The sequence below is a fragment of the Castor canadensis genome, chromosome 8, assembly GCF_047511655.1.
Source record: "Castor canadensis chromosome 8, mCasCan1.hap1v2, whole genome shotgun sequence".
In the NCBI taxonomy this organism is placed as follows: Eukaryota; Metazoa; Chordata; class Mammalia; order Rodentia; family Castoridae; genus Castor; species Castor canadensis.
Genome location: NC_133393.1, coordinates 33460112 through 33470364, shown reverse-complemented (window position 1 = coordinate 33470364; position 10253 = coordinate 33460112). Strand labels below are relative to the sequence as shown.

The following is a 10253-nucleotide window of genomic DNA, read 5'->3' as shown; positions in this document are numbered from 1 at the left end:
AAAGGTGTGGGTCTGCACAGTTAGAGACAGAAGCAAGACTCAGATCAAAATATACCTCCTTATGGAGAAAAGAGATTGGTTAATGTGAGAAAATGTTCCTATTGATCTGGGAAAGTTTTATCTTTATTATTTCTTGAAAAAGAGGTAGAAAGTTCTTTGAATCATGACCTACAGAAGTGCCAAGTTCTGCTTGTGCTGAGACTATAGCACCTCAATTGATAAAGGCAAGAATATTCTTAAAACATACAAAAATTTCAGGAAAGAGAGAAGAGGGAAGTGAAAGGAAAACAGTGGATGCTATTTGCTTTCAGATCTAATAATTAATGTAGATACAGTTTTTCACCAAGTTCAGTATGCTAACTGCATCTTATCGTTCAATTCTATCTTTTTATTCCTTTTCTTTCATCTTATCTTTCTCTCCTCACCTATGCCTCTCTCTAGCTTTGGCTTTATTCCACTCATTTTATTTAATACCTATCAGGATGTAGAATTGATGTTTCCCATTGTGTACTGTCTAGAAATCCCAGCAGAATCCATGACCCTCCTTCAAAACCCCCCTGGGAATCCCACCACCTTCTAAGGACTGGGCCTTTACATCAGCACTCATCCTAGCTTGTTTAAAGTGTGGTTAACAAGCTGAGTCACCCTCATTCAATCAATCAATTCTATCCAGACTGAACACTGATCATTAGATATTTTTAGGGATTGGATGTGGGAGTTACCATTTAGTGGTCTAGTAGAGAATACCTGTAAGGCTACCTCTCTACGATATTGTTGATAGAGATAATTACTCATGGGATTCAAAAGAAGGGAAGAATAGTGTCTCATTCCTCAGATGATTGTCTGCTAATGAACACTATTTTCTGATTCTCTCTATGTTAATGTGAATAAGAGAAGAGATTTGTGGAGATCCAAGAGAGGGCTCAGCAGTGATTTGGGTTTATTGCTACTCTATTGCTTAGAGTGGTTATGATAGATGAATTTCCTGTAAGCTGGAAGATGGCTAACTTTGGGACAGTTTTTTTAGTAGGGTTCATTTAGCTTAAGGGACTTGCAGTAGAGGCTGTAAAGGATTCTACGGAGTGCAGCACCTTGGGGTAGATAGGAGAATCAAGCAAGGGCATTTCTGCTGAAACCACACTAGTGTGCCCCACAGCAGAGACACACCTGTCACTCAGAAGAAATTCAAGTTCAGTGCCTGTCAGAAATATGAAAACAATCACAGTACCTCATAAAACAGTGCTCTCAGAAATTGTTTTATTTCTCCTAATTGTTTATGTTATTCTGACATGGAAAGGAATTGAGATCCAGTAGAAAGAAGGTAATGAAATACTTTCAGTTACTGACATCTGCTTTACCTGATATCCTTTGAGCCACAAAAGGAAGAGAGGAAAATCTTAAATATTTGGCATGTGAAATGTGGCTGAAACTTAAGTGAAAAGGTCTTGTGAAAATCAGAGCAAATAGAATGCATAGAATGTGTCCAGGATTATTCTCAGGGGATTGGAACTCAGTGAAGCATAATTGGAAAGAGCTACTGGAGAAATCTAGAGCCATTTTGTATGTTTGCTTCCTAACTATTTTTAGACTTTGCCATTGCAGAGCACTAGCAGTGTCTAACTCATCACTATGAAAGTTAGCTCACAGACGTGGTGATTTTAATAAAGCATCCTGAGGATTCCGTCTTCTTGATGGGATTGTTATGAATGGTAACCAAACTTTTGGATTCCAATAATGACCCATGTTAACTTACTGTGGTTCTAAAGTTAATTATTAATTGTCTTATTTGCAATCCTAGCTTTTGTTATTTGCTACAAATTTTGAAAGGAACTTCTCAATGGTAGTGATATGTTTTCTTTTGTTTTTCCATGAAATGCAGAAAAGAAACTTTGACAAATTGGCTTTTTAGATTTTGACACTGGTAAAGAGTCAGTTTTAATTTTTTTATGAAGAGATCCATTACACCCAAGCACGCATTAAAAACTATAAAACTAAAAGAAGCTTGTCCAGAGATATTTCCATGAGAACCATCTCAGACATAGAGGGAATTGATATGTGATTAGCAACTGCCTTCATGGACAAGTTTGCACTTCAGGATCTTGAGAAAATTGTCAACCTTATTTGTATCCCTACGTAGGCAGTGGAACAGGTTATAAAATCCAACAAGGTGAGAGTTTTTGTCACCTTTCTGCAGTGATGAAAGTCCAGACCAGGCAGTGAAGATGTCATCGTTTACAACTCCAGGTTCAACCTAGTCACCAAAAAGATAGTAACGTATTATTCACACTGTTAGTATTTGTTTATACTGTTCCTTCTAATTACTGAATTATGATATGTGGATGATATAGGAATGGAAAACATAAGCCAAAGACATGGATTTTTGTGTTTCTGGATCAGCGTGTCTTAAAATTAAATGCAGGACATTTGTATAAGTTTTCTGGTATAAGGGAGATCACAGATTAATTATTCTCTTACAGGAGTAGTCAGGTGAATAAGCAGAAAGTTCCTGTTACAAAATACACTTGGCTTTGACCAAGGGACTTTGGAAGAATTCTTTTACTTGAGTGACTTTTACATTTCCCAAAATTTGTCCCTAGCATGGCCTCTGCACTTTAGTTCTTGTGATAGTTCACATTTATCTTTTCCTTCCTTTGACTGAATCCATTGATCAGAGGATGTATGTACTGAAATCTTAGAAACAATGAGGAATGCATTAAATGCTTTAAGATGCAGATAATCTGATGATGAGTATGGTGAAGATCTGCTGATGAATTTGGGGAGTCTTTCATTTAAATCAGGAAAGGTTCCTTCCAAATTTCTGTGAAGAGTAGCTGTTTTCTTTTTAGTTCTCTGTGTTGGGAGGTAGTGGGTTAAGGACGGTGCTGTCAAAGACCCCTCAGTAGTGAGGACTGTGTGCTAAGGCATGACTAGGATTACAAAAAGAACCTGCAAAACATCTTGAGAGAAGGAGCAGTTTGTACCTCCGGACTTTATTGGCTGGGAATCTCCAGAGATCTTACAGAAGAGGAACTATCTTTGTACCTTAAGGATGTCTGAGTTAGAGAGCCAAATAGATAGCAGTCAGAGATAATTGTAGATTTTGACTTGCAGACCTTTCTCTTACAGAGTAAGCACATTTTTTATATATCAGATTACCTATCAGAATTTATGTGTATTGTCATCTACACCATTGAATGCCTAAATTTGTTCTAGCAAAGTGAGGAATTTAAACACATTTTCCACCACAGAGGTTGCCTCTTTCATTGATGAGAAAATCAAAGAAGTATCAAAGATTGCTCACTTGTTTGATTATCTTCTCCACGCCCTCTTGAAGTTGATGTGTTTTATACTCAATCTCTTGGACTCTTCTAATCATATCTGCTGGGAATTCTTTCATATCCCTCACCGTGGTGGTCAGGTGCTGCAGAGGGTCTTCCCAGGAGCACAATAAGCCTCGGACCGTATTCAGAAGTGTTCCAGACTGATCAACCACATTGAACATCACATTAAAGGAAGTGAAAAACAGCGGGGTGGTAACATGTTATTTTGTGGAAAAGTTGAACTAAAATATCTCTTTGCTATTCCTGTGTATGTAAAAATTTTCAGTAGATAATACAATTTTTAGAAATGCAAACTGTAAGGTATTGTTAAAGTTATAAAACTGGGTTATTTAAAGAACTGAATATTTGTGGAGGTATGTATATATATATATATATATATACACACAAACACACACAGATATATATATATATATATATATATCATGTGTATCTTGTTTATTTTAAACTATGTTTAGACTGGTTAGGGCATTATTTCAGAAGGATAGATTAGAACAGTAAAAAACTGGAGCTGGTTTGATATGTAGATTTTGTTGTCATCAGAACAGAGACTAGAGTTTCTGCTGAAAGAAACATAATATTTGTAGGACATGCTTGGTAAGGTGTGTTTCAATTAAGATGCAGCATGAGACAGAAGAGTCAGGGAAGAATGAGGAAGTAAGTGTTAGAGAAGAAGTAGAACCAGAAGAGTCTTGTAAATTTAGACAAGAGGACTCAAATCATTCAGTGATCAGGGATGTAATGTGCTGTCAATGGAAGAGCACTACATAACTGCATTTGCATTTCTTACAACTATCCTATGTGGATATTTACTCATGCATGTCCAACTCACCCAAAACATTCCTACAGAAAGATGTATGCAATCCTAGGTATAAGGCATTGGGTGAAATGTTGTCCTCTGCATGCACAATTTATAGATCTACTCTAGGCTTATCTAGTATTTGTTTTTACTTATAATTTATCAGCTACATAATGTAAATATTCTTAGATTGCATTCTTTTCCTCCATTTTTCTCTGCACATGTGATTACTATACTAATTTTAGTGACTCTAATAATTTATAGTACAGCAACCCTAGAATGCTGCCTCAGCTGTTTTGGTGGAAAACCTGGGCTTAAGAGTTACCTTGTTATTTAAGGCTTGGTCCTTGTCCACTGGAGTAGGAATGGAAGAAGTGCTGCAGCTGTTGATGGCCCTGGAAATGAACTCCTGACCAGTGGCATATGTTTTTTGCTAGAAATGATAGAGAAAATGCAATTAGTTATATCTTGGGAATTGAACAAGCTAATCCATTAGCAGAATATTCATACAGTTGGTAGATGGTAATTTTCTCAAAAAGAGCACTGCATAATTTTGAACCCAAGGAATATTAACAAACAAGTCCTTTTGCCTACTTTTTTTGTGATTAGTTTGTATTCTCATTGTTTTCATCTAACATTTCAAATTTTTGAACTTCTTCTCTTCTTTACTATTCCTGTATTGTCACAACCTTCCTTTCACCCTTCCTTTGGGTTGCTATTTGAAAAGCAAGGACTAAATGCTACCAAACTACAAACTGTCAAGTGTTTTAAATACCAAACGCTAAAGTACATAAGTATCTGTTTATTCATTTAGTCTCTTTTTTCTTGTGTGTCCAACAGATATGCCTCTTTTAAGCAGACATTATAAAATTACAATTTTTCTATCAATTACCTCTGAATACACATAGCTGTACCTCACCGAGTTTATCATGAATTCAAAATTCAATATTACTGGTGTGACAAAGTAAGTCGAAAGTAACAGAGCATAACTTTCAGGAAATATTAAGATATGAACAGGTTAAAAACTGAATAAAATAATAAACTTCATGGTTTAAAAATAATATTTGGCGAAAATTGTGAAAATTTAAAAGGATTACTAGGAAGATATGGAAGATAAAGGACAGTCAAAAACCAGGAATAAATGAAAAAGTCTTGAGTGAAAATAATTTTATGAATATATATTTATTGCAAATATTGAGTCATATTCTCTGGAGGCCCAATGATATACTGAATCCCTAATGTTTTGTGGGCTCCTTGCCTGACCTAGAAGACCTAAAATACAACTTTCAAAGTACCTTCATCAGGAAGAAAAACTCTGTTTCCAATTGTAAACCAGCCTTTGTGTTGTAATTATCACATGCACTGGAAATCTTAAAACAATGATTCCTAGCATTTGGGGATTCTGAAAAGCCTTTTTTTTTCTTTTTGGTTTGGCATTTCCCCCTTCTGACATGGCTTCAGTTCAGCCTAATTCTATTCCATCCACCCAGTTCAATCCAATGCAATTGTCGTTTATTGAATATCTACAGAATGCCCAGGGAGACTGGTTTCTAAGAACAAAAATCTGGCTCTTCTTCTAACCTAAAAATGGCTTAACACCTGGTTTTAGATTTTTAATAAATAGATGAATTAAAGAAAATCTATAAAAATCATTGCATTCTTTGAGAATCTTTGAACTTTCATGAAACTTGGAGCTTTCTCCTTTTTTGCATCTTTTATTATCTGATGCCTTCTTTTACTTAACGATATAGTATTTACAATTTGGTTCATGAGATTTACTTTATTAAATTGCATACAGTCCTATCCTTGGCATGAAGGCTTCTTTTGGGAAGAAGCAATGAGTGGGATACTTACAAAGTCCCTGAATGTGTCTTCAGCAACTTTATAGATGTTGTCAGACAGGGCGACTGCACGGGTGAACAGGTCTTGGAGGCTCAAGCGGCAGTTCGCAGCCCCACCTGCACAGGCAGGGCTGGCAGCCACATTCTTGCAGAGAAGGAGGTTTAACACCAGCAGCAGCAGGAGTGATCCTGTGTAAACAAAAACACAACCCACTTTGAGATGATCTATTCTGCCGAGGTTATCAGATGTAATTCTGCTGTGGGAAACTTTCTCCCTCAGCACTGTCCTTTTCTACAGGAATTGCTAGTACAGCTGGGGTGGGAGAAGAAGCAACACCTTCCACTGTGTCAATTTAGATATATAATTGTATTTGTACAGATATGTAGTTTGAGAAGTGGGTGACTTCCTGCATTTTTGTATTGCTTCCAGAAGGAATTGTATACTTTGTAAACATTTGGAGCTTAAATTAATTCTGAAGCAGGGTGTTTAAGTCATTCACTGAAGATAATATAATGTCTTGGGTGTCTCTGCAGATTTTTGGTCATCAGAGTTTATAATTTTTTAAGTCAATGTCCAATATTTACATTTCGGGCTCTAATGTGACAAAGACACTGCAGTTCATTGGTGTGTTTTATCTTCATGGCTGACAAGAATAAACTCATGAATGCTTGATTGCTAATATGGATTATGAAAAGAATCCTATCATAAAAATGATGCTGTAGGCTGGATGACTAACTCACCATTATAATCCCACACATTTGTCTGAAAATTTGCCAAACCATTCAGATTTTTTTTTCAAAATTTGGGCTTTACAACGTTCCTGTGAATATACTGGGACTTCATAATTATCACTAAATCATATTGATGAAATAGAATGCTCAGAGGTTAAATGATTCCCCTCCCTTTATTAGCAGGTTGGGCAGGCAGAACACCAACACCATGGTCTTTGTCTTCACCTTGTCACATCATACACACCTGTGGGCCCTCACTTTGCATGTGTATCAGGGACCACATCATTATTCCTGAGATCAGTGTTTGTAGAGGTTGTTACCATTACTTTTAAAGAACAACACTCTGCCTTGATTTTATGGTAATAGAGGCCCTAGGTAACTTGATTATATCCCGTTTTCCTGCTCTATCAAACACCCACATTAAAAATCTTAACAAGGATCAGTGGTGGTTTTATCATCCCTTTGCTGTCTCAGCAGATGGACAGATATCTATCATTAGCATATCAATAATTTACACTCTGAAAGGAAAGAAATGGCACATAGGTGCCAAATTAATATCACTCTTTAACATAGTGAAGTAATACCAAGAACTTCTGATATAAACATGTATTTCTCAGTTCCACAGAATCTTTGACAGATGTAATTGGAAATGTCTAATATAAAATAATGTAAAGTTAAAGACTAATGTGTGAAAAAAAAACTAACTCCAAGTATCCTAAGTAAGTTTAAATATACTTAAAAGTTGTTTGGTTTATAATGTAACTAAACAAATTGTTAGGTACAAAATTAAAATAATCTTGTGAGATAACTCATATTATAGATGTTTCACTTTTCAAAAGCACAATGCTTCTAAAAGTTGCTCAATGTATGTTATAGTCATATAATATAGGTGAATGGATGTTTAACTACATGTATAAAAGAATTTTGCTTTGAAAATAGAGAATGCAGACTAGTACTCTAGGAAATTCCTAACTGAATATTCCTTAATGATGAGAACTATTATCTATGTGTTTATTATCTGGTGGATTTTCATAGTCTAAGATGAGGTAAATTAGATAAATATTTTTATTATTCATTTCATAAAACATATTTTGTTGTTAGTAGTAATTTTTTTCTTGCAAATGTCAGCAAAGGTTGGTGCAGTGGTTCAAGTGGTAGAGTGCCTGCCTTGCAAGTATGAGGCCCTGAATTCAAACCCCAGTACCACCAAAAAATAGAAAATGAAAAGGAAAGAAAAGAAAAAAGAAAATATCACCAAGAAAGTGCAGCCTATTAGTTAGCCCTTGCCTGTTTTTCCTGGTGAAATGTCATTTGGCTTCAACCAAATTGACAAAGCAGTATGAGATGCATATTTGCTAACGTTGTCTGCATTATGACTCAGAATGATTTCTTCAGGCTGATTCAAATGGTGTAACTCATATAAGAGATCTAGGAGCCAGAAAGTGTAAACTGTTTTTTTCTGATGTATGACAGTGTGGATGTATAAACTCTTGAGGTCTTATTCTAGTATAGTTCTTAATCTCAGAATCATTGGTCTTTTGAGTTGGGTTATTTCATGTTCTGGGAGATGTCCATGAAGAATGCATTGAAGGATATTTAGCAGCCTCCCCGGTTGCTACCCATTGAACACCAGTATAATCTACCCTTTCCTGCTTTACCTGAATTTAGATAATGCAAAATGTCTCAAGGAGAAGGAAGATCCCATATTTAAGAACGACTGATCTATTCCATTGTGTCCTTGTACAATTGCTTTCTAGAATAATGATTAGAAGGCTCTTATAACCCTGTGTGCCTTAAACTTTTTGTTATTACTTAAAATTTCACATTATTTTACCTCAAACACCAGATTGTTCACAAAGCCATTGAGCAGTTGCACATACCTTTCCATGATGACTGCTTGCTGTCCATGGTGGTGGTCATCCGGGAACACACTTCACCTGAGAAGACCTGGGAGTTGTACAACTTTCTCCTGTGAAGATGTTGGCTTATAAACCTCTGACTTGTTTATGAGTATATTTAATCAGACATTCTCCCTTTCCAGTAACCCATTTCTGTCATTAAGATGACCCCCATAATCTCAAACACCAAATGCTATTTTATTTCTTATTCATATTTAGGAAGACATACTGGCCTGAAATGAAGGATTTTGATTAATTAGAACAAAAGGAAATGAGAAAACTGATGAATGTGAGATCTGTAGACTGCTGGGGTAGAAGATATAAAAAACTATAGAACCCCATTACTTTAAAATTTACCTTTAGTTCTCTGCAATGTCAGAAAATATAGCATTATATTTAACTTAAAATGGTCTCATCATGTATTGTGAGTTGTACAATTTCTCATTCAAGATTTATAAGTCAATTGAGTTTTAAAAATTTATGTCCTTTATACCAGAAGATAAAAAATAAATTCTGATTATGCTCCGATTGAATCTCCTTGTTTTTTCTTGCTTTTACAATTCTATTTAGTCCATTTTCAATAACATATCTATATCATACTTTATTTTATAAAATGTATTCTGTCTTGATTTTATCCCCAATGAATCCTTTGTTTCAATATATATGTATATTATGTATAGTGTTTTTAAATGTGTGTGTGTATATGTATACATATATATGAAGTTGTAAGTTTATCTCTTTTATATATATGAAGAGATATGAAAGAGATGGCAGAAATCAGAAAAGCACAAACAAAGCTAGGCAACAGAGAAAAAGAGCAAACAGTTCCAAGCCCATCCTTGGCTCCCTGAGAGGCAGAGGGAAAGCTGAAGACCCAATCACAAGGTCAGTCAGAGGCACCTGACAGCAAACTGGAAATTCTAGCTGCAAGATAAGCCCACACCTCCTTAAATCCAATGAAAGGATTTGGAAGACAATGACTGCTCTGGTGTAGAAGGCTAGCCTTTGTGAAGGTAGACATTTTGTCACTCCCCTCATCTCAGACTGCCACAGTAAGGTGACTTCTTGAGAAAGGGTTGGTTAAGGCTATGGATTGAGACTGAGATTCTCTGGGGGCTAGAGAACAAGCAATAGTCATGGCTCAGGAGTAGAGGGAACCCTATCAAACTGTGTTGTTTAGAGATGCCATGAAAGATGGTCAAGCAGAGGGAGAGAGTCTTACCTGGTCCTGCAGAGAAGCAAGTGGGATCCACTGCAGTGAAAGATATACTGGTGGCAGGCCACATGCTCCCTTATAAAGTCCAGGTCCAGTCACCTTACAGTCATATGAAAACAAAAAACCAGCATGGTATTCAGCCTTCAGGGACTGTCTTCAGGCAATCTGTGTTTGTTGCTGGTGGGGAATAGGCCTTTCAGACTCCCTGTACCAGAAAACATCCTTCTTACTTCATATTATACTTAGGTCATTAGACATCCAGAATGAGGAAAGTGTATTGAAAGGTGCAAGACAGAAGTATGAAAACACCTTGAAAGGCAAACCTATCAGAGGAGCAGTAGATTTCTCAACAGAACTTTAAAATGCAAAGAGGACATGGATTAATATATTTCAAGCCCTGAAAAAAGATAACTGTGAACCTAGGTTACT

General features: G+C 36.1%; 1 protein-coding gene across 1 annotated transcript; it reads right to left on the bottom strand.

Moving 5' to 3' along the window:
- Positions 1 to 4411: 4411 nt before the first annotated feature.
- LOC109677677 (prolactin-like) lies at positions 4412 to 9846 on the bottom strand. Its single transcript, XM_020153534.2, has 4 exons — positions 9831 to 9846; positions 8591 to 8679; positions 5992 to 6167; positions 4412 to 4570 (listed from the first exon to the last, which is right to left on the bottom strand). Exons 2-4 carry the CDS (start codon positions 8628 to 8630, stop codon positions 4412 to 4414), a joined length of 375 nt encoding a protein of 124 aa, XP_020009123.2. The 5' UTR covers positions 8631 to 8679; positions 9831 to 9846.
- Positions 9847 to 10253: the final 407 nt, after the last annotated feature.

Excerpts from the sequence above, each read along its gene's own strand:
- LOC109677677 (XM_020153534.2), bottom strand. The coding sequence starts at position 8,630 with ATGACCACCACCATGGACAGCAAGCAGTCATCATGGAAAG. Across the intron at positions 6,168-8,590 it reads CAAGCAGTCATCATGGAAAG|GATCACTCCTGCTGCTGCTG; the intron begins GTATGTGCAACT and ends TTGTTTACACAG. Across the intron at positions 4,571-5,991 it reads AAGACACATTCAGGGACTTT|CAAAAAACATATGCCACTGG; the intron begins GTAAGTATCCCA and ends TATCATTTCTAG.